Genomic DNA, 27,510 nt, shown 5'->3' on the forward strand with positions numbered 1-27,510 from the left:
TGATAAGCTAAGTACTCCAAAAGACACGATTTTGTTGCTGCTCCGCACAAGTTTCCCATGGCAACACAAATTTGGGAGAAATCAGAACCTGTCCAAATGAAAATGGGCAGATAAACAAAACATAAATCCTAAACATGTTTTCTTTATTCTTTTCTTTAAGAAAAAGACTGTCCAAGGATTCTCTTAATAATCCAGATCATGTCGCAGTCTTGATTTACTAGCTCGTTACTTAGAACCATGCCTTCATATATTTATTACTGATTTTGAATCTATCCAATCTTACGATGCTGGTAAACAATGTGCTATCGTGACGAAGCAAGTTCCTGCCCCTAAGATCTAAAGTTACATCACCTATATACAGCCTATGTACCAAACGTGGAAACAAAGACAAAAACAGCTTTCATTTAGATTGGAGTAGAAACATTTCTGATGGTGAGTGTAGTAACTATTAGAGCATCTTTCTCCGGAATTTCTGGTGGTTCCTCCATGACCAAGCAAGCAAGAAAATCACGAGGGCTATCCCGGCTGAGCTCCAGAAAATGACAAGCCAAGTAGGCATTTGATCATGGAACAGTCCTGCCCAAATTGAAATTTCTGTACGTTAGGCATCCAAATCGCCGAATTTTGCATCACATCAAAGCCCAAGGGTTGTACTGTGCAAAGAGAGGTAAACAAAAGGAGAGCTCACCATGCCCAAACTTCATACAGATAAGAAGCTCCACTATGCATATGGCTACAGAGAGCCAGCAGAAGGCACCAACCTTCTTCACTGGTTTCCTGAGGTGATCAAAATCATGGCCCAGATGTAAAAATCCCATCAAGGAATCAAGAGATGACATACTGATTAGATATGATTTGTTTGCTGTCAAATTTGATCAGGAGAACTGAGAGGGACCTGTCTTGCAAGTAGGAGTTGTACTCGCGGATGGTCGGAATAGCAATCAGCCACCAAAGGATCAATCTGTACACAACCAAGGGATTCCTTGGAGGGATCCAGAGGCAGAATTTGAGGAAAAATGTGTTGAGCTCCACCATCATGAAAACGACGCAGAGGAACAGCACTTGGACGAACCGTAGCGGCCCCATGAAGGGCTGCCATTGATCCTTGTCCCACTGTGCCGGAGTGAACTGGCTCAATGATCTTTTCACCTGCAAATCAAAATGGAAGCGGTAGACGGGAATCAAAACTAGTCTGCACAATTGCTCTTCAAGGTCCAACAAAAAATGCACATCGGCACAGTGTCGGCGTCAGATTATGTGAAACTATTTCTCAAGTTAACTATGCCAAGCCACCCGTTTCCAAGAGTAAAAAAATGATAAAAATGTATCGTTTCTTGATCAAAACATTTTCTTTATATCACTGTTTAAAACCCCCATACCTGGACTATTTGTGATAAGGACAATATCGACAACTTCGCTGGAGAAAGCGGTATGGACAAGCCTGATTAGCAAGTTTGGTTTGTCTGAAACAGTCTGTAACTATTCACATGTGGATACAGTACCAGATAAATGCATAGAGAATGGCATGAAGTAAGATAAATTATGAAAAAATAATCAGGGATCAATAATGGCAAATGACAGATTCGGACAGCAAGCAAGACAGCCCCACTGGGATGGCCCATTGGCCCTTACATGTCTGCCTGGCATCTTAGATACAAGAAGTCAAAGCAATTCACTTTTTCTCAGTAACTGGCTGGCATCATTGTTTCATGGAGTTACTCATCTTGCACTATAACCTGGCCAGAGGCTGTCATATCTCAAACTATGCATGCTTTAATTTTGGAAAGCCAAATGAGACAACAGTAATCTGACAAGTACGGGGTCATGGTCATTGATGGTGCCAAAAGAGCACTAGCATGCTAATTGGGAACTGTAACTGATATCTACACGGCAATCCCTCTAAAGGAGAATGTAATCCAATCTTGAAACGAGGCAACCATTGATCTGTCAATGTATTTTCAGTGAACATACCTTACCCATGATGCTGGGCTGTCGGCTCAGTCCAACCCATTCATACGTTTTACCATCAAAGTAACGGACCGTGTGCATTCCCGCCCAAATACCTGAATTAGAACACAAGAGTTTCTGTCTAAGAAATTACCTGTGAAAGGATAAACATCGCATGATCACGGACCAAATGGTATCTAGTGTTGCAGCCACTCTTGATTTAGATGGGAATGCTTAACTGAACTTCGAAGGGCGTACAGTGTTGTGAATATTCGATCAGCTGAACACCCTTCAGCACTAGTACTTGATAACTCAAGATAGCGATTCCATCAAAGTAAGGGCAATCAATATTTGAAATGATTATAGAATGAGATTTTCTTATTAATCGAAGACTTGCTTTGCTAGGGTTTCTTGCAATAGAAAGTTCACTTTCTAGTTTACTACCCATGAAACAAAATAACAAAAGAAACTAAATGCTTATTGTCCAGTAGTAAGTGCTATATGTAGCATTCAGCAGTATTTCCATCTGGGGCTACATTTTATCCCGACCAAATTTTGTATATATCACATAGTATTTTTTATGTTATCATGTTACAGATGATAGATCTGATTCAAATAAATTGTATATAATCATGTAAATCAAGAAGCACTCGATTATTTTAAAATGCATAAATATACTACAGACGGATACATATCAGGAAGGTAATAGGATGTATGAAAAATGAATGCTAAGTTGTTAACTATCGCAAGATCTCTCACCAAACCAATTGCAGATCAAGATGTCCAAGATAATACTATCCCACCAACACTCATTAAAGTTTGGCAACATATGTCGGAACGTAAGCTGCAAAAGATCATAATAAGCATATTTCACTGTCAAAGACTGCAATAAGAAGACAATAACATGCGTTTTTCCAACAAGACGACCAGATCTAACCTCCATTAGCTCAAAGCCAATTGACAAGACCCATAGGAGGGATTGGTTTCGTATCATTACAGCCTTTCCCCACCAACCCAAGACATGGGCCACAACAAATTCATCAAACAATGTGTCCTATATAATTGTTCAAGCCGTCAAATTTGGTGGTATAACAGCAACAATAATTAGGGCAACTTCATCAAATAGGAAGGTTCACATGGAAATCATACATAAATATTTATGAACTTGTTTTTAGGGTTTTCTGGAACATACAGACGGCAATCAGCTCCATAGGATCTCTCCGGTAATTCTACATAAGGGTTAAAAAGGGCTTTATTAGCACCATTTTTTGTAGATTTTAATTTAGTGTTTTATGTTAAACTAATTCTTACAGAGATATTACCGACTCCAAGATCAGGGTAAAGGTGTTTCATGAACTGCCGAGCATCGTCACGGTTCTGGAAAATGAGCAAGGAATTAGAATCACAGGATAAGCCACTGTATATCCAAGATGTGCCACACATGCATGGTTATCGCATTTACTCTGAAGCGTCACAATCAAGTAGTTTGGTATGCAGAATGCCAACAGAACAGTCACAAACAATGCATATAGCAGCTAACCTGGAAAAGAAGAAATGTAAGAGCAACAAGGTAAACAACCGCCAGCCCATGCACCAGACGCCAAACAGCAGGATGGGGCCTAATAAGTATCCTGCGACGATATTGCCAGATGGCTGAATTATTGTCTGTCATTAAAATATCTCAGCATGTGAAACATAATACTGCTATCAACCGAATTTACAAGGATCCTAAATTATAATGAAACAGATGGAGTTTGCATGACAAGAACATGAAGCAAACAGTCAGCACACTGCACTTATGAAGCACTAATGTTTGGTTTACATAAGAACAAAGATTCCAAAAAACCAACTCACGTTGATGGTGCTTGGAGTGTGCAGTAGGCAAGGAAGACCGCAATCATAGCCCAGACACCCCTGGAAAGCGTCAATGTGGAAATCATGTCAGCGTCACTCGCTCTCCCCAATCATTGTGCAGTGCTACAAGGATTGTTGCGGGTTCATGTCCAAAAGGCAGCATCAACAATGGAAAAGGAAACCTGATTTTTCTCAGCTAAGTATATCCATCCATCCATTGGTCCATTCATTCCCAGCAGTAAAACTTCAAACATTGCTTAAAAAAGATGACAGTAAAAAAAAATCAAAGTTCAGGTGATTTCAACCGTACCTCTTAACAGATGTCACGCTGGTGTGAGAGGAAGCGCCCTCTGGATCTAGAGCTCCACTTGCCCAGCTGAAAGCGGAAAGAATTGAATCCGGGAGGGGTCAGATGGGCAATGCTATGACACCACAAGAAAGTGAAAACGCAGAACGCCCCCACAAACACATTTTCTTCAGCACAAATCACTGAACATCGCTCGTCCCGTGTGGCCGTGTGACACATCCTTGGGATAACTTGGCACCCAGGGTACTCAAGTCCAGGTATTTCTCCAAGGTTTAGCTCTAAGCTTGATGAGCTTGTCAATTTGTCATGGTCATCCTTCCATCAAGCAACAGTAAAGGTGTTCTAGATGAACTTAAATGCAGCCAAAGGAAGAAAAACAAAAGGAATATTTCAGTCAATTTTTTGGCACGAGATTTTGATTCTGCTCGCCAGAATCGTAGGTTCTACTTTCTGACTCACCAATGCATCCATCCATCCATCTATCATGCTTCAATCATTCACTCAAAAGCTCGAATCATTCTTTCGCACAAACCCCCCCCCCCCCCCCCCCCCCCATTAAATTCGAACTAGTAGAAAATTCGTTCAACAACAACAACCAAAAAAGAGGTACACGGCTGCCTTTTTATTCAACTCTGACACTGTTGCAGCACCTGATATCCCTGGACGCTCTTGTACTTTTGCCACCGCCCAAAACGCACGCCCTACCCTTTGTTTTCATCTTTTTACAGCAACGAACGCAGGCCGCGACAGACGAAGAAGAAGGTGGAAAAAAAGTCGAAAAACTTGATTGGAAGGAACACCGAGAGGACGGGACGGGAGGATTGGAGGAATGAATCGAGGAGACTTACATGAGAAGGCAGGCGCCGACGAGGAGCACGGAGATGGTGCGCGGCTTGTAGAGCCAGGCCGTCCAGGGGTCGTACTCCTCAGCGGCGGCGGAAACGGCGTCATCCGCCGCCGCCGCCGCCGCCAGCGAAGGCCGCCTCCTCTCGTCGCCGTGCCTCGCCGCCCTCTGCTTCGGCGGCGGCTCCATGCGGCCCGCCGGAAAGAGAGGAACGAGACGAGAGAACGACTAGACGCTGCGGCTATCGGCGGCGGCGACAGAGACTGCTCGCCCGACCGCCCGCCTGTCAGGCAGTCGACAGAGACTCAGGAGGAGCTGGAGGAGGCAAAAAGCCAAACAGGTCGCCGCCAGTTTCCCAACATACCTATATATGGATAGATGGATAGATTTTCTCCGCAAAATCTCAATAAACAACGAGAAGTTATCAGGAAATTCAGGCGAGGGTTGAATTTTGGCAGGAAAACAGAGATGGCCAGATGGGATTTGTTCAGGTTCTGCGTTCAGCGGGTGGCCGCCTATCTTATAATCTATCTATCCATTGCCCCCAAAGGTCAGAACCAAGAAAATGGATAACTAACAAAGGACCAAACGGGGACGGGGAGTGGCGCGCAGATGAGTTTCTTTCGGCCGGAGGAAAGCGATCGGAAGGAGAAGAAAGGGAGAGTCCGAAGGAGGAGAACGAAGCCTAGATAGATAGCTTTGGTGTGTTAAAGAAGAAGACGAGACGAGGCTGTTTGTTGGCTGACTGCTGTGGGTTTCGTCCACGTACGACGCGGCGGCGCCACGGAAACCGTGGAAACCACCGTTTTCTTTCCCGATCGCTTTTGCTTTGCTCACACCGAGTTCTGGAGTTCTCTTGGGTCTGGATCATAACACTGTGCTGCCTATTCTTCTTGTACGCTAGTTCTGGCTGGCAGGTACCGGGCCGGCGCTTCCTGGGCTTGGCTGGCACCCGGAGTCCCGGAATGAGTACCAACTTTTGTTGTTGATTATTCGTCCTGCTAGTATAGTGTTTCTGATGTCTCCGTTCATGGTTCGTGCCCTTTGTGCTTCACGAGTTTGGAACGTCTCGTCTCCACTTGCTTGTAGTGCAATACTGCTCATTCGTCCCTTTTTAAAAGATGTTCTGCTTTTGTTTTAAGTGTGATTTCTTAAAATTTAATCAAGTTTGTAAAAGAAATAAAGTCAATTTCACAAAATCTTGATTAAGAATAGTCTCATATAACGGATGTTTTTAGACCAAGCTTTCTTACCGAACAAGTTGACATGGTATACGTCGAGAGGGGGCCACATTAAAAAGCAGTTTCATTTCAATTTTAAAGGAGTTTCATTCATAAACTTCTCACATTCAAATTCAAAGGCAGTTTCATTTCAATTTCAAAGGAGTTTCATTCATAAACTTTTCACATTCAAATTCAAAACCAGTTTTACGAATGAAACTCATTTAAAATTGAAATGAACGTGCTTTTGAATGTGGCCCCCTGTCGTCGACGTGTACCGTGTCAACTTGCCACGTTGGCAGGTCAAACGGGCAAGAACCAGTTTGGACCCGTGTGCGCCACCTAAAATAAAGTTAGGACCCAAACTGACACCTGCTTAGGGGCCTATGTACGAGCCTGTAAGCTTACGAGCACACGTGTATCGTGATGTTAAGACATGCACGAGAGGACGAGCGAAGGAACACGTTAGTCGACCAGGCAGTCAGTTCTCTGTTCGCGCAAAATCAAACGCACAGTTCGATCTCTCTAAGCTGCATTGCTCGCCTCGATCCAGTAATTGGAAGAGGGTGGATAGATGTTCGCGCTTGCGCGTACGTACTTGTTCTTATCATCTTTGGCCTGGCCCCTGGCACGTCCACGTAATAAGTCCTCTTCGATTTGGAGGGTTCGCAGGCCTCGGCGAGGACGAGAGCGACCGTTTTGGCAAAGGCGGTGCCCGGCCTGTGGCTCAGCGGCTCACGCACCCACGTGTCGATCGATCAGTCGGCCTGTCGTGGCCCCAAGCTGCAGTGCGGGCGATACGGACAGGGCTGTGGCCGGCGGCCGTTTCGTGCTTGCTCGTTTGGCCGGCACGTTCCGATCCGACAATGTCCAGTCAACCTCGCCCTAAGCCGGCCTAAACAGAGTCAGAAACGCAGAGGGAGCAGTCTCGTTTCCCTTTCTTTAGACCACCCGGCACCCAATCCTCACTCGACACATGGTGGTTCCGCCGCGCCGGTTACTAAATCCAAACAGGAGACTAGTAGTCCTCCTTGGATATTCTTCCGATCTCCTTCTAGAAAAGGACTGCTTGGCATTCTTTTTTGTTCATCCCGAAGATACTCCTAGTATGCAGCAGCAGGTTCGATCTATATATGCTTGGGGCATCACACAAGATGTTTTTCTTCTTCGGTTGCACGTACGGCACGGGGCATCATCACACGATCCAGTATTCCAGTTCCCCATGACTAAAGAAACCTATATATGTCGATGCATGATTCTCGTCATCCCAGCATCTATACATGTGCATGGGTTAATATTTAGCGTAGTGCCAATCAAGGTCAATACCTGCCGGCCGGCCGGACAACTCAACTTGGGGCACCAGTATCCAGGACATCGTACAACTTAACTTGTTTCGCACATAACACGCCCTGTTTCCTGCGTTCGTGTGTGGGCACAGCTCACACGGTCTGGACCGCCGATCTGCATGCTGCGTTGCGTTGTCGATCTCGCGCGCATTAGCGCACGAGGGATATGGTTAAGCTAAAAAGGGACCATGCATGCATGCATGTTGTTGGATTATTGGTTGAGATCTGGACCACGTGTGCGAAGCGACATGGTAACTAAGGCCGGTCCATCGATCGGTCTGATATATGGTTCCCACGAGAGGATTTTCACTGCTTTGATCGTACGCATGAACGTACGTACGTAACGTTAAATTAGGTTGTTAGATTGGCGAGACAGTAAGGACCGCCTGCAACCTGCATGTGCACGCGGGCGCGGGCGGATGTGGCAAACAGACAAATTAACGCGTCAAACGCTCATCCATTTAGCAATGCAACTAGATTTACCACAAATCATGTCATTTATACTACTAAGTGTTCCTCTCTCCGATCCTAAATTATTGTCGAAATATTACATGTATCTAAACGTTTTTTAAGAATAGATACATTCATATTTGAGCAAATTTAAATCAAGAATTTAAAATCAGAGTGAGTATTTCATATTGCAGATGCCGAGACCTTTATCATCTAACATGGTTCGAGTTAAAAAAAACTGACGCGAAACTATTACTTATAGCACCATAGTTAATTAACTAGCACCTACAAAATAATGATCATTTTGCACATAATTTTTTTGACGGACTTTGCACATAATTTAGTTACATTAATTTAAGGTTCACAACCTTTATTGTAAAATACGGAGTAGGGAAACAACATGCATATATATAATAACAAAAGGGATCTCATCACAAAAGAACCCCTTTTGAAGCGCCTTTAAAGGGAGACCTTTTACTTGGACCCAAACCGAGCATTTCCTGCAGTAAGTCCGGCGCTGCACGGCCGGCCGGCGGGGAGAGCGACGGCTCCGGCACGTGTTTGAACAATGACCTGGTGTCCCCGTTGCTGTACATGCATGCAGGGGAGGGCAAACGGACAGGGCCCGGGCCCCGGGGCCGGCCGGCCGTGCTGTTTGACGGAACGTCTGGCGCCGCGTCGTTTGCGATGCCGTTAACAGGGTTCAGGATAACGACGATCTGTCCATGTTTTCTTCGGCGCCCTTGGCTGGATTTTTTAAAAGAAAGAAGTTGGAACGATATAGACACCGTTCACTCCGTTTATAGCTGATCTGTCCTTTTCATTTCGCGGGTATCGCAGTTGCACGCGTCTCACACATTCTGTAAACTACGGGCGGTCGGCCGTCGGCGGTCCAATCCTCACTTGTCACCTGGTAGTTCCTCGATCGCTGGTAAAGCCGTAAAGCCTAACCGAATATTCCTGGCTGCTGATCAGAATTTTCTTCTCTTCGAAGATACAAGGCATCAGGTTCTTCGACAACGCCCAAGATTCTTCTATTCTTCGTCTGCACGTGCCAGCAAGGATCGTGGACGCGCGAGAAGGAAGGTTGATTCCTCGATCGGCAGGAGAAAAAAGGAGAGGGCGAACTTCAGATTGGGGGGTTGTCGCGATTGGATTGGAGGGTACGTAGGATTGCACAAAGAAGGACGCATAAGAGCATCTTGGTAAGGACAAAGGACAATCAGAAGTTCAGAACCACCGTGTCAGCTGCACGAGAGAACTTCCACGCTCGGAGTGCTATGCATTATCGTACCTGCTACTCCTCTACATAGCTAGGAGACACCAAATTCTCTGTACTACTGACCCGCGATTGATTCGGGAGTCAAGGACAATCTGTAGGAGGGTTCTCATACAGATCAAGGCCGTCTATTAATTCCACGGATTTGACCCTTTTTACCTGGTTTTGGCATCGGAGGACCCGACTTTGGTCGATCGGCGCGGTTCGACTTTGACTGAGTGTTCAATTCGCTCTAGAATTGAGAGCCGAGACGGCGAGACCACTAACGTTCTCTAAGAAGAACACCATACTAGCTACGCAAAGCGAACGAAGAGTTGTGGCACTCGTTGTACGTCGAACACACGAGGATTAAATCTTAGATTTTACATCATGTGTGTCGTGCTATTGACGGGGTATCTTTTCAGAGGTGGACGACATACCCCTCGATAGCGAGGCATTAATTGACGACTCTGGCCTTTTGTATATGTCGTGGGAATCATAAAACCCCAAATAGGATTGGTGCCCGTGATCACGTCCGCCACAAACTGCTGCACCGAAATCACCAATGGCGGGTAAAATATCCGCCACCGAAGACCTACAAACCGTCACTGTAAATTTCTCCGGCATCACCCGAAAAGTGCGTGGAGTACATCAGTGGCGGGCAAATTACCTGCCACTGGATATTTCCAGTGGCGGTCTTTGGCCACCGCCACTGGTACTGTTTTTTTCCGAAAAATAAATAAATGAATTATTTATAAAAATAAATATTCTGTAGCACAGAAATAGCAGGAATACAGGAGCACAGTATACAGCACCAAAGAAACAGAATAGCAGTAAATATATTACAAAGTTCCACACGAGTTAAACATTCAAGTCACATGCATGTATACAAAATGTTTGAAAGAATGAGCCACAAATAGAAGTGTTCCACACAATTTAGCCACTTTTGGCCACAATCCCGTCGCCGTAGTAATCCCTGCTCGATTTGAGAACCTCTTTGCTGAGGATTTTGCCAATGTCCTTCTGGATCTCGTACACGAGAATTTCTGAGTTGTGCCCTAACTCGGCGTTGGCCAGAAACCAATTCCTCACTTCTCCGAAGGTCTTCTTCCCCTTCGGCTGGAAGTTGTTGATGAACTGCTGAATAGTGTGCGCGCAGTAGTAACCACAATAGACGGATCCTTCAGGCTGTTGCTCGCAGGGTAACTTGAAAGTGTGCCTGAGGGAAGCGTCACGATTGCGGCTGAAGCTAGGCATCCCGTGCCATTTCACCGCGTCGCGATAGGCTGCATCGATGACATATTTGATCGGCTCAAAGTCGCATTGTGGTTCATTCTCCTTGCGTCGTAATGGATCAAAATATGTGACCCCTCCAAGATCGAGGCAGATGGCGATTGTCACCCAATGGCCGTTGTTTCACAAAAGGATGCGCATTGTATTAGCCAAATAATATAACAAGCAAGTCTTCCAACGGAAAAAGATTTATGTATTCACGTGAATTGAAAACAACTTACTGTAAATGGTACAATATCAATACAAAACGGCGGTCTTTGTGTTTCAACATGAATTAAGTGAGGTATTCAATGGCCAACCTTCTACTTTCGGCCAACAATGGGTCTGGACCAAGCAAAGTGGCATTGAAGAGAAGGGGTTCGGCGATGACCATCCCATATTGCTTCACCATATAGGCCTCCCTTGTGTCGTGTACACACCACAGCCTTGATATGGCGTTGTCGAGGCACTTGCGGTTGAAGAGGTGAAATTGGTCGAAGAAGTCAATCCCGAGGTAACGTCATTTTCCCTCTGCGTTTCTCCGTATTGGAGTCGAAAAAGCCATAATGTTTTGACACTCAAACCCTAATTTCCAAATTTGTTAGGTCTGCGCCTAATGATGCCACATTCATGTATTTTTCATGGAGCTCGTGCATCTCCCGTGGCAGGTGATACAGGTCATCCTGGGACACCATTGGTTGTCCGGGTGGAACAACAAAAATTGGGAGAATCGTCTGTCCACGAAATAAGATTCATCAGGCAATCTATCTCCAACACGGGGGTGGGTGGGCATCTTCAGAATGTCTGGTCGCTCTTCCCAAATCCCTTCATCTGCGGCGCAGTCTTTGGTTTTCTTCCCGTAGAAGACGACTCTTTCCCCTCCTTGGAGGAGCCCTTGCTTGCCTTGCCGCCTATCCCCCTCTTGTTTTTCCTGCGTCTCAGGAAATCGAAACTGTCCGGTTTATGAGGGACCTGCATCCCAGATGGGGCACTTGGACGGGACTCCAACGGGGCCGATTGTGCTGCGGCTTCCTGAGGGACGGGTCTTGGTGCGGATGGCTTCGGGGCTTTAGGTTTGGGTGGCGACGGAGGATTTTGGTTTACATTGTCGTCGATGCACTCCGCCGCAGGTGAGAAGTCTCGTTCCGCGGGCTCGTAGTCCAAAGGACCGGGTGAGGCGCCAAGCGGCGACGGAGACGTCAGGCGCCAGGTGGGTGGAGACGGACCGAGGCGGGGCGACGAAGATGGAGACGGAGAAGGCTCCTTAGCGAGGACCACCAACCTCTTAGGTCAGATAAGGTAGGAGTTGACGCAATCCCTTAGGGTCATCGCCTCTTCGTGCGGAGGATAAGGGACCGGTTCGTCCTCAAAGCCCTTGAGCACGGAGTCCACCTACACCCTTACCATGTCGTCTCGCAGGGTCACGTGGTGCACCACGGCCGTACGCGACATCAGCAACCCGCGCGCGCCAGAGGATTCCCCATCGTCGGCATGTGTAGCCGGCATTTGACGCCCTTCTGCGCATGACAAACATGGCAACATCATTAATAGATTGGAGCATGATAGTGGTATTTCACTATTTTCGTAGCGCGGGAAGACGCTTACCGTGAGGTTCTCGTCGGATGGCCCAAGCGGGTCAAGCTAGCACTCGGTGCCGGAGCATGAGGTGCTCTTGTGGGGTAGCGGGGACGGATCCGATGTGGGTGGGGTTGGTTGGATGGGCGCCGGAGGGAAAACACCGTGATCAATGAAGTTGTCGACGTCACGCTGGTCCCTTGCATGCCGCACGAGCTTCCTAAGCTCCTCCCTCGCCAACACCCGGATCTTCTCATCTAATTTCTCTGAGCTCTGTTCTTTGCTGGACACCCTTCTGTGTTTTCGGGAACCTTGCTCTTTCGCCATCTGGCTGCGAAAGGGCCCAGAATCGACACCTCGCATATGCCCCCCGTGCTCGTTTCGTTGCAGAGCGTAGCTGATGGCATCATCCCACTGTTGGTTGATAGACGAGTGGGAGCCATCCGACTCCCACTCTGCCATTGCACCCTGTATACAAAAAACAACATGCTCGGTGTTAATCTTATATGTGAGTATAAGAAGCCCAACCAATAAAAGAAGATGTCAGGACGAGGCCTTACGAGTGCAGCCTCTTGCTTCTCTGACATAGACTCCAGGCCCGCCCACTGATTTGCGGTCATGGATGACCGCAACCATTTGCTGGAGCGCTCACCGCGAAGCAAAGTTGGGACCCTCGGCTGTATACCGGCTTGGTCCGATGCGGCGTTCTCCTTCGCCCACACCTTCTCCTTTCCGGGGCGTCCATGACTGCCGAGGCGGTGGTCGAAGGGCCTTTTTTCATGAAACTCCTTGTACCATTTTTGGCTGGACTTGAATTCATCTGACCTGACCCACACCTTGAACCTCTCCCAGTCCTCCTCCGAGATCCCCTTCCAGTGCTTGTTAACCACTGTCTTCCAGTCTTTGCCGATGAGCTTCCTGCAGTTATATTGCCATGTGCTCTGGCCCTTCCTCATGACTTGGTGCATCCGCCACTCCAACCGTCTTCTGATCTCATCATTGGCAGGCACGAACCGCTTCCATGCCGCCTCGTAACAGTCCTGCTTCACAGCTTCCGGGACGTCGCTCCATCTTTGATAAATTCGAGCGCGTATCCGTATGATGGCGTTGCATGTGTTCGAGATTCTTTCTGCAGCCTCCACCGGTTCCTTCGGGTAGCTTTCTTTATTGTGCTTGGTGACGACCCACGACTCCGTCGGCGCCTTGTTCGCCCCCCGCTTGGACTTCGACTGAGTAGTCGACTCCGTAGCCTAAGACGTCGCACCCTAGGCTTCTTCCTCGTTAGCTCCTCCTTCAAGGAGCAGCTACTCCTTGGCTCCTTCTTCGCCATGCTCGAAGCCATCGCTCATGGCAATTTCCGAGCCCGAGAAAGATGCACCCGCTTCTTCTTCGACTTCTGCCCCCACAACCGGTGGCTGATCAGACACCTCTTCAACGCGAGCCTGAGGTTCCTATCCAACACTTAAAAAAGTAATTTAAAAAAACAGAAAAATTATGCATGACCTATGCTGTAAAACAAGAAAAATTTGGCATGACCATTGCTGTAAAACAACAAATGAGTCTACCCGAATTTTATGCCTGCATAAAAAATATTCCCACCCACATATACCCCCTCGACACAATGGCTGGACCCTTCTCAACGACCTGACACGATGGCCGGGCCCACATTCCTCACATCAACCGACACGATGGTCGGGATCACATGCATGTATCAGTCTTTGCACCAAGAGCAGCAATAACGAACATAAACAGCAACCACATAGCTAGAACTAAACATTAAAGAGTCTAAGTAATTAGAACTAAACATAAACAATAATATTTAAACCCTAAATAGCTAGAACTAAACATTAAAAAGCCTAAGTTACTAGAACTAAACATAAACAACAAAATTTAAACCCTGAATAGCTAGAACTAAACATTAAAAAGCCTAATTAACTTCAAAATTCAAAAATTATAAGCCCTAGCAATCTAATTGGACCCTAATTCAACCTAATTTAACCCTAATTGAACCTAATTTGACCATAATTCAACCTAATTTAATTAACAGCAAGGGAGAGAGAGGCCATACCGTCGCCGGAGTCGGGGCGGCGGCGGGGGGGGGGTCGGGGCAGCGACGGCGACGGCGGGGTTCGGGGTCGGGGCCAGGGTCGTGGACGGGGTCAGGGTGGAGACGGCCGGGCCGGGGCCGGGGCCAGGGCGGCCGGTGGAGGCGGCGGCGTCGAGGAGGCCCGGCCGCGCCCCTGGCGATGTGGGCCAGGCAACAGCAAGGCGGGGCCTGCGGGGCGAGGGGCTTCTCGCTCCTCCTCGTCCGTTGCGACCCCCCGCTCGGGTCCTGCGAAGACATGGCGGCGGCGGCTAGGGTTAGGGTTTGGGAGGTGAGGAGAAGGGCGGTGGCGAGGGAGGCGCGAGGGAGGGGAGGGGAGGCGAGGGAGAAGGGCGGCGGCGCGAGAATTCGGCAGGGCTTCGCCGTCGGGGAGGGAGAGGAAGCGTCCCCGTCTCAGCTACGAGCACTATACTGTTGTTTTGGTACGTACTCTTACGGTCTTGAGCCTTGGTGTAGTACGTATACCCATTCATTGCGTACGATTGGTATGTCACGACGTTGCGGCCCTATGGGTTTGCGGCCCGCCAACCAATCAGTGCAGAACTCAACGCACTCTTCTGCATGATAGCCTTCCATGTGCTTCCTTCGGGACGCCCTCTGATACGAACATATCGTTTCAGCACCCCGTTGTATCATTCGGGCCCAAACATGTTGTGCAGGAACGATGGCCCTAACAACAAGATCTCATCGGCGACGTGGACCATCATGTCGAAGAACGTTGGGGGAAAGAACATCTCACATTTGCACAATATCTGTATCATTGCGGCCCTCAGTTGCAGGCAAGGGTCCTCCGTGATGGACTTCTGGCCGATCGTGTCGAAGAAGTCACAGAGCTTCATGACCGTCTCTCTCACCCATAGCTCCATGCAACCTCTTATTGCAATCAGAAGTAGCTGCGTGAGAATCACGTCGCAGTCATGAGACTTCATGCCAACCAGCTTGTGGCTCTTCATGTCAACGAGTTTTTTGATGCTGGATGAGTAGTTCGATGGAACTTTGATGCCATTTAGACATGCATATTCTATGCAGCTCGGCTTTGCTCAAACTGTAACACGCAGGTTTGCATTGCGTTTATATCGTGCGCTCACCATCCTTGTTTTCCTGCGGCGCCTCTCCCTCTATCGGCCATAGCTTCTCCCTTATCCCCATCCACTGCAGGTCCTTCCGTGCCTTTGGTCCATCTTTTGACTTGTCCGCGTGGTGCATTATCAAGACCAACAGGCTGTCGCACACGTTCTTCTCGACATGCATGACGTCTATGGTATGACGGCTATGTAAGAACCTCCAGTAAGGCAGGTCTCAGAACACGGACCTCCTCTTGTACGTATGGCCGCCATCTGGACCAGCAGTTGGCTGTGCTTTCCCGGCCACGACTTCGAGGTCCCTGACAATTTTGTATACTTCGTGTCCAGTCAGCTCCCTCGGTTTGTGCCGCCTCTCTGCCCTCCCGTTGAATTTTTCTTATCATCCCTCCACGGGTCCTTCATCTCCAGCCACTTACGGTGTCCCATGTACACAATCTTTTTTTATTCTGGCAGGAACAACCCTTCTGTCTCGTCCCCGCACTTTGTGCATGCTTTGTACCCATGTGTTGACTGGCACGATGAGTTCCCCTTCGCCGGGTAGTCATGCACACATGTCAGGAGAGCTACTCGAAGGGTGAACTCCTCCTTCTTATGAACGTCCCAAACCTTTCGACTCTTCTCCCAAAGCTCCTTGAGCTCATCCTTCAGCAGCTCCAGATGCACGTTCAGATCAACTCCAGGCTGCTTAGGGCCCTGTATGAGCATTGATAGGTGGATGTACTTCCTCTTCATAACAAGCCACGGGGGGAGGTTGTATATGAACAGGATCACCGGCCATGTGTTGTGTTTGCTGCTCAAGTTTCTGAACGGATTGATCCCGTCCGTACTCATCCCGAACCTGATGTTCCTGGGCTCTGCGCCGAACTCGGGGAATTCGTCGTCCAAAGTCCTCCATTGAGCCGCATCTGCGGGGTGTCTGAGGACTCCATCATCGTTGCGGTACACGCCCTCAAGATCGATATCCGCCTGAGTCGCGTCGTGGTAGATGAACCACCTGGCCTCCTTCTCGTTCTAGAACCAACGCTCCACCCTGGTGCCACACGGGAGATACCAGACCGTCTTTGCTGCCGCACCACGCTTCAATTCTTCCTCCTCGCCACCGTCAGGATTGGGGTCTTTCTTCCTGTATCAGGATGTTTTGCATACTGGACAGCTGTGCATGTCTTTGTAGTCGCCCTTATATATGATGCAGTCCAACGGACAAGCATGGTATCTGATGACCTCTAACCCTAGGGGGCATGTAACTTTCTTTGCCTCGTACGTGCTCTTAGGCAACTTGTTGCCCGGAGGAAGTACCGTACGTAGGTAACTCAGAATCTCCGTGAATCCCGAGTCCACGATGTTGTATTTTGCCTTTATACGCAAAAGCTCGAGCGTTACTTCTAGCACATTGTTATCCACGCCAGCATTTTCATATAACGGTGTCTCGACATCCTCCCTCGGCTTCTCGAACTTACGGGACACTCTCTCATCCTCGGGGTCATCCAACTGATTCTGCAGATGCTGATCGTCCAGCATTTCAACCATCCTACCGGTTGGAATGTCCTGTACTGGATCCTCGCCACGGTATGCTTCTTCACCAGGCTGGTCGTCAGACTCCATGTTTTCCATCTCAATGCCGTCATCGACTTCAATGTCATCCTCCCCGTGAGAAGTCCACCTTGAATAACCAGACACAAATCCCCGCATGAGCAAGTGCATCTCGACTTCTTCTGGCTCGTACAGCTTGCATCGACAACACATCTTATCACCCCCTTTCCTACACATATCTTCCACGCCGGCATCGACAAAAGTCTTCAGCCGCTCTATCCACTCAACACGTAACCTGTCCTCGTACATCCAAGCACGGCCCATCAAGTTACAACACAATTTTTTAAAAAATAAACAAATCAGCTTGATCGACAAAAATGAAAAATTTCGGCATGACCTTTGCTAAAAAAAAATAGCATTTTGCACTACGAAATTCGATGCCTGCATCAAAAACAAATTACCCCCACCCACCTCGGCACGACGGTCGGTATCACATCACATAAGAAATACACGGCATGAAGGCCGGTGTCAACACACGTTTAATATGCTTAACATGCACGTACACCGGTCCCAAGGTTAAGCTTAACCTTAGGGCTAACCCCCAGGGGCTAAGCTCCCCCATAAGCAGCAGCGGCCATGGACTCTAGAGAGAGAGCTAGAGAGAGAGGGAGCTCATCGGAGCAAAATTAAAGCGAGAGAGAGAGGGATTCGGGAGGGAGGGCCCTCACTGGGGTGAGGGGGAGCTCCAGAGACAGCGGGGGCAGCCCGGGAGAGCCGCCGGAGAGAGATTAGGGCCGGATTTGCCACCACTGGCCACCGCGCCATTAATGACTTTTTGGCCAAATTGAAGAAGAAGAAGCGGAGGAAGAAGGGAGAGAAAGAAGAAGGAGATGGGGGGGGGGAGAGCTACCTTCGAGCCGCCGCCATCAATTTTGGCAGGGCTTCACCGCCGGTGAGGAGCAAAGCCGCAGCTTGTCCAAGACAGACGCGCGAGCTCGAACAGCTTCGGGCTCGCACAATACTTATACATAGGAAGGTCACCAGTGGCGGGTGTACGGATAAACCGCCACTAGTGATCTCCAGCGGCGGGCGGAAAAATAAACCGCCACTGGTGATCTCCAGCGGCGGGCGGAAAAATAAACCGCCACTGAAGGCCTCAGCAGTGGCGGGTAACCTGAGGCCCGCCACTAGTGCTCTCCCACCAGTTTCCCCTCTTTAGTCCCACCTCGCTAGTTTACATGAATTCCGACCAGCATAAAAATGATTCCGCCGCCCACTTACTGGTGGTTACTACTCAGTGCTCAGTGCGTTCCCCGTTCCAGTTGAGTATTAAACAAATGATCGGGGCGTGCTTAAGGGGTTCAGGGAAGGTCACTGAGACTGAGTAGTACCATCATGTATCAGGTGGCCTACGAGTGACGGGTCTTTTTTACGACCGCCACTGGTAGTTGTTAGGGTTTCCATGGCCATCTCCAGTGGCCGTGACAAACACCGCCACTGGTGATGGACCACCAGTGGCGGTGATTTGTTTCGGGACAATATTCACCGTCATTGGTGGTGGGGCACCAGTGGCGGTGATAATCACCGCCACTGGTGGCGCTCACTGATGTCTCGAGAGGCCTCCAGTGGCGGTTTGTTTTTTGATCCGTTTTAACCGTCACTGAAAAGGGATCCCGGATGGGGTTTTCTGTAGTAGTGACATGTATATGTAGGTGCGTGCGCCTGTACTATGTATAGATACGTATGTGTACGTGCGTGCGCGTGTGCTATGTATGCATGTTTCTTAAAAGAGGATGTCAGAAGTGATCTCTTGAGTCTTAGTGTCTCTTGCAACGTTATCTCCAACCAAGATAGGCTTTGCATTCGCCGCGCTTTGTTGAGAGATGCATCTTTGGCTAGGTGCTCCTCCTTAAGCCAAATCGCTAATCGTAACATTAAGAAAAGGGTATAAGGAATGTGTTATTACATCCCCTCTAATCAGTCATACGATATGAGTTCAAAATCATCCCAATTTGCTTGAAAATTCAAACTCCTCTCGCTCCTGTCTAGTGTCTACTTGTAAGCTACTACTACGAGTTTTTTTTTACGAGGTTTACAAAATAAAAACACCTAGAGGACGAGTATGCAAAATACCCCTTGACAGGGTCCACCGCCAAGTCACCAACGCATCTCCGTAGACGAGTCGAGCTGCTCAGATCACCCCGTCTCCAAATCTCGTGCGGAAAAGCGAAATTACGGCGATGGCGGCGGCCGGCGGCACTTCCTCCGACGAGGCCCCCATCATCCAGGCGGAGAACCTCACCAGCAACGTCAGGTCCATCCTCTACAGGTCCGCGCGCCTCTCGCTCTCTCTCTTCCTCCCACGCCTCGCCTCTTTCCCCTGGTCTTGATCTGATCTGGAGGTGTGCTCAGTTTCATGTTAAGGATTGATCTGGATGTATCTCGATCTTATGGATCATGGCCTAATTACGGGTCGTAGTTAGATGTTTCTCTGTAAGTATTGGTCTGAAAGGGAGAGTGGAGTGGATTTAGTGGTTTCGCTAGAACTATTGATGCGATGTTGCAGCTAATGCGAGATTTGGAAATAACTAGCGATGTTACTGTGAATTGGAGCTTTTAGTAGCTGCAGCCAGTCAGCTAAATTGAATCAAAAGGATCTGCTGAAATTTTCATGCTAGATTGAGGTGCGTTTATTGGGTTCCCAGATTGGAGTTGTACAATGTACACCGTCAATGACTGGTGACTAACAAAGAGAATTACTGAAGTTATATGCTCTGCGAGCAGCTATTCACTAAAATCAGAGTTCCTTTAGGATGAGAAATCCCCTTAGATCAGCTAGGCACTTTTGAGTGGAGGGGTACAGAAGTGATGTTATCCTTGATTCCCTATGCTTGGGCAGCTGGGTAGATAATATTGTAGCAATACACCCTAGTTATTAATTTAATGTGCTCGATCGGTAGTGGACTTACAGAATACTGTGGTTACAGACTTGACTTTTTCGGTGTGATGATACAATATCCAGTTTCCTGTTTCCATCGTGTTGATAACACTGTTTTTTTTTTACTATAAGCAATTTATTCTAGACATTTCCCTGACTTGCTACTTCACCCAATATGGTTTGTCCTAAACATGAGAATTTCTTTGTGTTACAGTCGGACATTCTTGTCGATCATTGGTGGAGTTGTTGCCGGTATATGGGGATTCACGGGTCTGACGGGTTTCATCTTCTACTTTCTGATAATGATGGTAGCATCTCTAGGACTCTTGGCAAAGTCAAAGTTTTCAGTCCACACATACTTTGATAGTTGGAGCAGGATTTTAGTTGAAGGAGTTTTTGGCGGCCTTATGGTAAGCATTGTTCCCATCATGATGCATTCTGTGGTTTATTATTTTTTAGCCTAACTATCAAAAATTTGACCATTAATTCATTAAATGATATTTGATATATCATTGCAATATGTCCTATACAGATACTATTATTTATAATGCTGTCTCAGTTGTACTCTAAGTTCATCTAGGAAGCTATTAAACATGGGGCTGGAAGCTGGATCCAAATGTGTTCTTAATAAGAACTGCAGATTACCTCTAGCTTTAGAAAGTTTAGGAGGACCACAATTCCACAAATACCATTGAAATTTGTGAGGATGAATTTGGCTAGGTATCTTTGTTACAGATATTGTCTTTGATAGATATTGTGAAAAGTTCCAAACACAGCAGTTATTTCTACTCAATTGCCATATGCATCTTTATATTCTTGTTTTCAAGTTTCTCTTCTGAATTTCGCCCATTACTATGAGCTTTGCCTTTTCCGTGTTATTCTAATGTTGTGAATTTTCATTTGCAGTCCTTCGTGCTGTTCTGGACGTATCCTTGATAAATTGATTTGTCCTTTTTTTAATATGTTAAACCCTTCTTTATGTCCTTATTAGGTTGACAGATACTGAATTTGTACGTGTGTTCCCCATCCTCTTTTAACTGCCCTGGTGTTGATATTTTTTCTGCTTGAGTTCATCCTTGACACATAGCAGATTTGCATACGATATCGTCCACATCTTCTGATGGAAGGAGCTAAAGTCAGAAGACCAAAGCATATCACATCTTCTGATGAAAGGAGCTAAAGCCAGAAGACCAAAGCATATGCAAGATTTTCCTAACATGATGGGACAAAAAGACCTACAGTTTATCCATTTTTGTTGTTAGCTATTTACTGTCTAGGTTTTTGGGCTTCAGTGTCTCATGTATTTCAGTATCTGTCAATTTGATGGCTAGTGTATCAGTTATCACGGTGTAAACCTGCAACTCAGAAAAGCTGCAACACCACACACTTCAATTCATTAACCGATGTAGCAATTTACATTGATCGTTCCTCATTATCCATCCTGTTGGATGACTCGCGATGAACACATTGGTCAGCTTACAAGCACGATTGCATTTCCCCCCTACTCTAGTTTATGAATTTTGTCCTTCTCTCAAGCAGTACTTGTTTTGTATTTGGTGATATGTATATGATTCAAGTTATTTTATGGGGGAGTTGTATGCTACAAGTTTTTTTAGAACAGGTTATATGCTAGTACAGTGTACAGTTGGACTAGGGTAACCTTAATGGGCCGGGATGTCTACATGGGCTGAAGTCCAGATCTAAAGGTGTGGGCCATGGCCGCTTTTCCAAAAGACCAATCCCCAACAACGTATCATCACTCCCGCTGACGGCTGACCCCAGAACCCTAACTAACCTCGCCACCATGGCTTCCTCCCTCCTCCGCTCCGGCCACCGCTTCCTCCTCCGCCACCACGGCCGCCTCCCGGCGCCTGCAGCCTTCTCCACCGCCGCAGCCGAGGAGATCATCGACGTCCGCAAGCTCCCCACCAACTACGACCCCGCCACCTTCGACCCCTCCGCCCCGCCGTCCCGCGCCCCTCCCTCCGACCGCGTCTGGCGCCTCGTCGAGGACGTCTCCGCCCTCACCCTCGCAGAGGCCGCCGAGCTCTCCTCCCTCCTCCTCCGCCGCCTCGACATCCCCTCCGCCCCGCCCATCGCCATCCTCAACTCCGCCGCGGGCCTCGGCGGCGGCAGTGGCGGCGGCGCTACGGCCGCTGGCCCGGCCGGCGATAAGGCGGCGGCCGCGGCCGAGAAGACGGTGTTCGAGCTGCGGCTGGAGGGCTTCGACGCGGCGAGCAAGATCAAGGTGATCAAGGAGATCCGGACGTTCACGGACCTTGGGCTCAAGGAGGCCAAGGAGCTGGTGGAGAAGGCGCCCGCGGTCATCAAGGGCGGCTTGGCCAAGGAGGAAGCCCAGGCGATCGTCGAGCGGATGAAGGCCATTGGCGCCAAGGTCGTCATGGACTGATCGGCCCTTGGCCCCAGAGGTGAGGATGTGAGATCCCCGGATTGGTGATTTAGATTAGCTTGAGTCGGTAGTACATGGATCATTCTGTAGTGAAAATGTGAAAATCCATGCTCTGCCCCCTGTGTGGTACCAGTTGACTTAAAGAACTCCCCGAATTGAACAAGGGCGTGTGATCCCTGCCAAGAAAGTATATGGGGTATTGGGGTGGAATGAGATGTTATTATGGTGTGATATGCGACTATGATTCTAGACATATATGGTTGTATAATGCTTTTGTGAACTTATATGACTGTTGTCAGTAAGTTGATTTGTCAATTTTAGACATAAATGCCAAATTTTCTGTTTGTGAATCATAACAAATGCTACTCTATCGTAAGTGGACATTAGTTCTTCTGTCGCATTCATCTAGTTGTGCAACATGTACACCAATTTAAACATGTTGATTTGTTGTTGCTACATGTAGGTACTATCGAATGTCTTAACCATATGGGTGCAAAGCAGTTTGGGACTGCCATTGTAATTGAACTAAAGAAGCCTCCAAGGTCTTCAAATTTCTGTATGCACCACTTGAAGCCTTTAAGTCTCATAGGTCCTCAAAATGCTGGGTGCCCCATTGATGCAATGATGCATTTTCTTCTATTTTATTGATAAATTTTCTGTCTTTTAACACGAAATGTGGAATAAATCATTATTGGAAAATGAGGTCAATGACACACAGAGAAATTGTTCCAGTTGGTTTATGCCTAATCTTATTATGATGGCTACAAGTGAGCTACGCATATGCTCGAGTCTCAGGCCTGTTTTTCTTTTTCTGGACTCATTTGATTCTTTGCCATCACTGTGTGGTGTTTTGGACGATGTACTGCAGTCCTGTAACTCTATGATCCAATATCATCCTGATTCATTTTGTAGTTGTTGCGAACGGTTTCTTCTATACGTAATCTGTGAGCATGTAATCTGTGAATATGTCGCATTCCTCCTTGTGAAACTTGGGAACGCCTTTGAAAAATAACTTAGTGTTGTGCCTAGGTTAACATTTCTGTCCTGCATGCATTATGAAACGGGGCTTTAACATGAATTTATTCTTTAAATTGGTGTAGATCTGCAAACAATTGTGGAAGATGACTACCAAAGCTAACCCTCACATGCTGAGTCTCGGATATCATTCTCCCAGCTTCAACAAAACTGCACATCTTCAGCAGTCTCGTTCCGTATACATTCACAGCTCTCTCTCTCTCTCTCTCTCTCAAAATAAAAATAAAAATAGAAGTGCACTTTGCTGGGAGACTATCTCTACAAGACCAAGATGCCGTTAGACTTCCAGGTTAAAGGATCCATAGTTTGTGACAAAATCAGACTGCAATAGTTCCATCAGACATTAAACGTTCCTTCGCTTGAGTTCCGCTGAAAACTCCCTCCCTGGCTTTATCAGACTGCAAAAGCAGCAACAGGCTCAGTGCAATATAAATTGGCTTTACCTTTCATGTGCATGATGAAGTTTAGAATGAGATACAAAGTTTTTGAGATAAAAGAGCGAACCATCTTTTGCCAGTTGCTGAAGAATACTATGGTAGCGAGGAGTATGAATTGCACAAGGGAACCGGAGGAAATGCCCATCCAAAGTCCTTTCCCTCCCATCTTCAGACCAAACCCGAGAAGGAGAGACATTGGAATCCCGAAAAGATAAAACGAGCCGAGGTTAACGTAGGCACCAAGGTGCTGCCACCCACACCCTCGCGCGATACCTGATTGATCAACACACAATATGTATATATATATATAAGTACTAGAAATCAATGCATGTTGCACTAAACCTATGGAGAGAACAGAAGCAGGGTTCTTCTCTATTGGAAGTTAGTGAGGTGATGTCATTATACATGAGGATCTTGCTAGGGCCTAAATTAAGCGTAAGTTAGAAATGACAAGCAGGAGCACGTGTTTGAGGCTTTGAGCAGGTTCGATACATAATATTGGCATGTCCTGAAGTGTTCAACAAGCACAGATGCACAAATAGTGAAACATATGTGCGAAGCAAACAGCAGTTCCACTAGCTAGAAGGTGTGGCATTGCATACTCAGTGAGTGGAGCACTTAAGGTTTCATCTCTCTGCCAGATGTCTGTGGATATAAACACCTGCATCGGGCATCCATGTTCACGCAAGAGCGCAAGAGTACATGTTTGAAGGAACAAACAAGTAACTCCCAAAGTAACAATGTTGGCTTCCACAACAACAAACAGCATTAGAACCGTGGGACATTGAGAAAAATTAAGAAGTGACATGTTACCTGATAGGTCTTTGAGACATCGACATGACTAAAAAAAAGTAATATCACTTGCTACCTGGCACTGCTCATTGCCAAATTGGACAAAAGCTCAGAGTTGTATTATGCAAATCAAACTACAGCGTGAATATAATATAGTATAGAGTAATGGCCGGGCATGCAGTTAAATTGAATGTTTGAAGACTTCACAAGCATAGCTGAAAGCTCTATGTTTTTTTCAATCTTTTTAAAGGGAAGGTAGAACTGACAGATCATTAAGTAGAAAATTCTAACCTGAGAGAACTCCTTGTAGGCTATCTGAAGCAACTGAGATGCACACAAAGGGAACCATGGCATTGACATACTCGACAACCTCCTTATCAGTGCTGTATGCATAGCCCAAGATGTGCTGGGATGCCAACAGTGTCCCAGTGATAAGAGCTGCCTCAGTTACAGCAATCAACATGATAACACGGACAGCCAATCGAGCACCTTCAGGATTCCCGGCACCTAATTCATTTGCTACTCGAGTGCTGCCCAACAAACGGAATGCACACTGCTTATTATCAAATGGTAAAATATTTCCCCCAAATGTACCCATCACGGAGTATGTCAAGCTTCTCTATACCTTGCAGCAGCACCAAGCCCATATGCTATAGTGTACATCAGTGTGACAGTAGTCATGCTGCAAAAAAAAAGTGCATAAAAACAATGCAAATATTATCATAACTGTGTATCACCTTATGTGAAATCCTTACCATATTGAAAGAACTGAAGTCTGCAGCTCTGGGTTTGGTAGAAGCCCAGATAGAAGTATAATGACCTCAAATGACCACCATTCAAAACTAGAAAAATTTACAAGAAACTCATTAGACCAGCAAGGAAAACAGAGACGACACACGGAAATTCTGAATCACACTACTGCGATTACCATAACATTAGTGCAGATGGCAGAGCTAGGCGCATGAACACACCCACTCCACTGAACGCATCGAGCGTAGGAGGTGAGAAGGTCTCCTTACAAGAAGTTGAGCATCTGATGTATCCAACAAGCATAAATACATTCAACCAGTATGATATGCTTATTGCCAAAGCTGCTCCAATAAAACCCAGGCTGGTCTTGAACACTAATAACCAAGAAAGAGGAATGTGCAAGACCAATGTTGCAATGGAGGACCAAAGCATGGGAATTATTAGGCTTTGAGACTGCAGAAACTTCGTCAGTGGCTGGCTGACTGCGTATGCAAAGAGCCCTGGAATCAACCAGATTATGTATCTTCCAGCTTCCTGTGAGATCAAGGGGTCTTGTCCTATGATGTTCAGGAGTTTTCCCATGAATACCCATAGAAGTGAGATTGGAATGCTCACAGCTGTAAGCGTGACTATAGCCCTGTAGGTCTGCACCCCCAATTTGCCGTATTGCTCTGCCCCGTAAGCTTGGCCGCATAGAGTTTCTAATCCGCTTGCCATTCCAATCTGTTTTGCAAAGTTGAATGTTCAAATTACTAGTGGAGAAGATGTGCAAGTCAAAGGAAACAGCTTCACTTAAATTGCAGAAAGATAGACATAAAACTATATGCATGCTAGATGCTCCATTCATGTGAACAGCAGTATGTAACATGCAACCTTAAGCCCACATATGGCAGTGATGCTGCAATTGTTATGCACTGAGTAATAGTAATAATGGTGGATTAAAAAAACAAAATTACACTTGACAAAACACTGTGAGTTCATAACTGTTTGGTGGAGCTAGTATATCCTATTTGTTGAACTATAATGAGAAAGGACTACTTTCTAGTTGATTCCTCTTTAAGGATCATATGCTAGGGACTTAATAATGGCAAACCTTCTACCTTCCCACACAACTCTTTCACCAAAGAAGTTCGTTTTAACCAAACCATGCGCTTTGTAATAATACTGATTACTTTTTGCGAAAAATAATGCACTGATATTACCACTAGTGACAATGTGACATATGGCTGCAGCAGACAATCAAATTCGTCGTGATGTACTGATGTTATAAGGAAACATACTTTTTTTGCGGTCAGATTCCACAGCTTTTTTTCGAAGGAGTTTACACAAAGGTGGTGGTACTGTTGTGTTGAAGGTCCCATCGAAGGTACTCGATGGTCTATGCTAAGAAAATCTCTAGATGTCTCACTATCTGTCCAGACTCCTGAGTCCTGACACCTATATGTTTTATACACTGGAGACACTAACCAAGTTAAATCTACCGACTCCAAGTCCAACCCCCAAAACAACAGAAATTCTGCAGTAGCTACATTGACACGCTGCTGAAGGTGGCAAGTAATGAAGCAGGAAATTAACGCATCATTAGACGGGGCGATCGATGCAGGAAGTGGTAGCATATCAAATTTTAAGCCGGAAAACCAGAGGCCGCATGCATGAAATCAACCGATCGAGACGTCCATAGGAAAAAACGGAACGTACGAGGAGGCTGAATCCGGAGACGGAGGCGAGGGAGGTGGCGATGGCGGAGGCGGAGAGAGGCAGCACCCCGCCGCCGGGGAGGTGGCCCACCATCATGTTGGACGCCAGCTGCACCGCGTACTGCGCCACGCTCACCGCCGCCATCGGCAGCGCCACGTGCGCCACCTTCCTGCCCTCCTCCGCCGACCACCACCGGCCCCGGCAGCGGCCCTCCTTCACCGCCTCCGCCTGCTCTCCTCCTCCTCCTCCCACGCCCTGGGGAAGCGGCAGCAGCAGCGGCGCGCTCGAATCCTCCATGGCACCGCGCGCGCGCCCGTCCTGCGCCGCCATTGGACGTCGTAATTTGGGTGGGGCTTGCTGGACGCGGCCGGGGGTTTTTGACGGGGGAGAAGAAGGCAAGGGACAAGGGAAAGACTATCTTGTCGTGTCACTATCAGCGGCGGGTGGTGTGGGGGAAACGGGATTCCTACCGTATCGTTATCTCGGCCCCAAATCGCTTTTTCTCGGGACGAATCCCACCGCCGCGTCCGGAGTCTTGGTCTTGCCCTGTTTTGTTTTGTTTTGTTTTGTTTAGAGCCCTCTTTGCATTCAAGGGATTCTATCCCTTTCCTGTCCCAAACAAAACAACGGTCTCTTACTACGAGTCCTCGGTCAGATC

The 27,510-nt window shown here is 47.2% G+C and overlaps 4 protein-coding genes across 8 annotated transcripts; 2 read left to right on the top strand and 2 right to left on the bottom strand.

The window, feature by feature from the left end:
• Positions 1 to 183: 183 nt before the first annotated feature.
• On the bottom strand, positions 184 to 5,955 carry LOC100833489 (CDP-diacylglycerol--serine O-phosphatidyltransferase 2). Of its 4 annotated transcripts, XM_024459010.1 has the most exons (14): positions 5,317 to 5,955; positions 4,957 to 5,235; positions 4,112 to 4,177; positions 3,802 to 3,861; positions 3,488 to 3,578; positions 3,270 to 3,324; positions 3,097 to 3,176; positions 2,885 to 3,001; positions 2,707 to 2,791; positions 1,977 to 2,063; positions 1,380 to 1,417; positions 896 to 1,149; positions 689 to 777; positions 184 to 576 (listed from the first exon to the last, which is right to left on the bottom strand). In XM_024459010.1, the coding sequence occupies exons 2-14, from the start codon at positions 5,139 to 5,141 to the stop codon at positions 449 to 451; spliced, it is 1,335 nt and encodes a 444-aa protein (XP_024314778.1). In that variant the 5' UTR covers positions 5,142 to 5,235; positions 5,317 to 5,955; the 3' UTR covers positions 184 to 448. The 4 variants fall into 4 exon arrangements, with proteins under 4 accessions (XP_024314778.1, XP_024314777.1, XP_010231052.1 ...); XM_024459009.1 differs by having other exon boundaries at positions 4,957 to 5,955; XM_010232750.3 differs by lacking the exon at positions 1,380 to 1,417 and having other exon boundaries at positions 4,957 to 5,955.
• A 12,990-nt stretch (positions 5,956 to 18,945) lies between these two features.
• LOC100833793 (ER membrane protein complex subunit 6) lies at positions 18,946 to 21,182 on the top strand. Its single transcript, XM_003567887.4, has 4 exons — positions 18,946 to 19,121; positions 19,945 to 20,140; positions 20,637 to 20,656; positions 20,821 to 21,182. The coding sequence occupies exons 1-4, from the start codon at positions 19,033 to 19,035 to the stop codon at positions 20,849 to 20,851; spliced, it is 336 nt and encodes a 111-aa protein (XP_003567935.1). The 5' UTR covers positions 18,946 to 19,032; the 3' UTR covers positions 20,852 to 21,182.
• A 278-nt stretch (positions 21,183 to 21,460) lies between these two features.
• On the top strand, positions 21,461 to 23,386 carry LOC100834104 (50S ribosomal protein L7/L12). Of its 2 annotated transcripts, none has more exons than XM_010232751.3 (2): positions 21,461 to 22,159; positions 23,241 to 23,386. In XM_010232751.3, exon 1 carries the CDS (start codon positions 21,535 to 21,537, stop codon positions 22,138 to 22,140), a length of 606 nt encoding a protein of 201 aa, XP_010231053.1. In that variant the 5' UTR covers positions 21,461 to 21,534; the 3' UTR covers positions 22,141 to 22,159; positions 23,241 to 23,386. The 2 variants fall into 2 exon arrangements, with proteins under 2 accessions (XP_010231053.1, XP_003567937.1); XM_003567889.4 differs by lacking the exon at positions 23,241 to 23,386 and adding an exon at positions 22,604 to 23,051 and having other exon boundaries at positions 21,463 to 22,159.
• Positions 23,204 to 27,306, bottom strand: LOC100834606 (protein DETOXIFICATION 14). Its single transcript, XM_003567890.4, has 7 exons — positions 26,853 to 27,306; positions 25,333 to 25,877; positions 25,160 to 25,246; positions 25,030 to 25,086; positions 24,696 to 24,934; positions 23,680 to 23,885; positions 23,204 to 23,573 (listed from the first exon to the last, which is right to left on the bottom strand). The coding sequence occupies exons 1-7, from the start codon at positions 27,180 to 27,182 to the stop codon at positions 23,493 to 23,495; spliced, it is 1,545 nt and encodes a 514-aa protein (XP_003567938.1). The 5' UTR covers positions 27,183 to 27,306; the 3' UTR covers positions 23,204 to 23,492.
• Positions 27,307 to 27,510: the final 204 nt, after the last annotated feature.

The sequence above is a fragment of the Brachypodium distachyon genome, chromosome 2, assembly GCF_000005505.3.
Source record: "Brachypodium distachyon strain Bd21 chromosome 2, Brachypodium_distachyon_v3.0, whole genome shotgun sequence".
NCBI lineage: Eukaryota > Viridiplantae > Streptophyta > Magnoliopsida > Poales > Poaceae > Brachypodium > Brachypodium distachyon.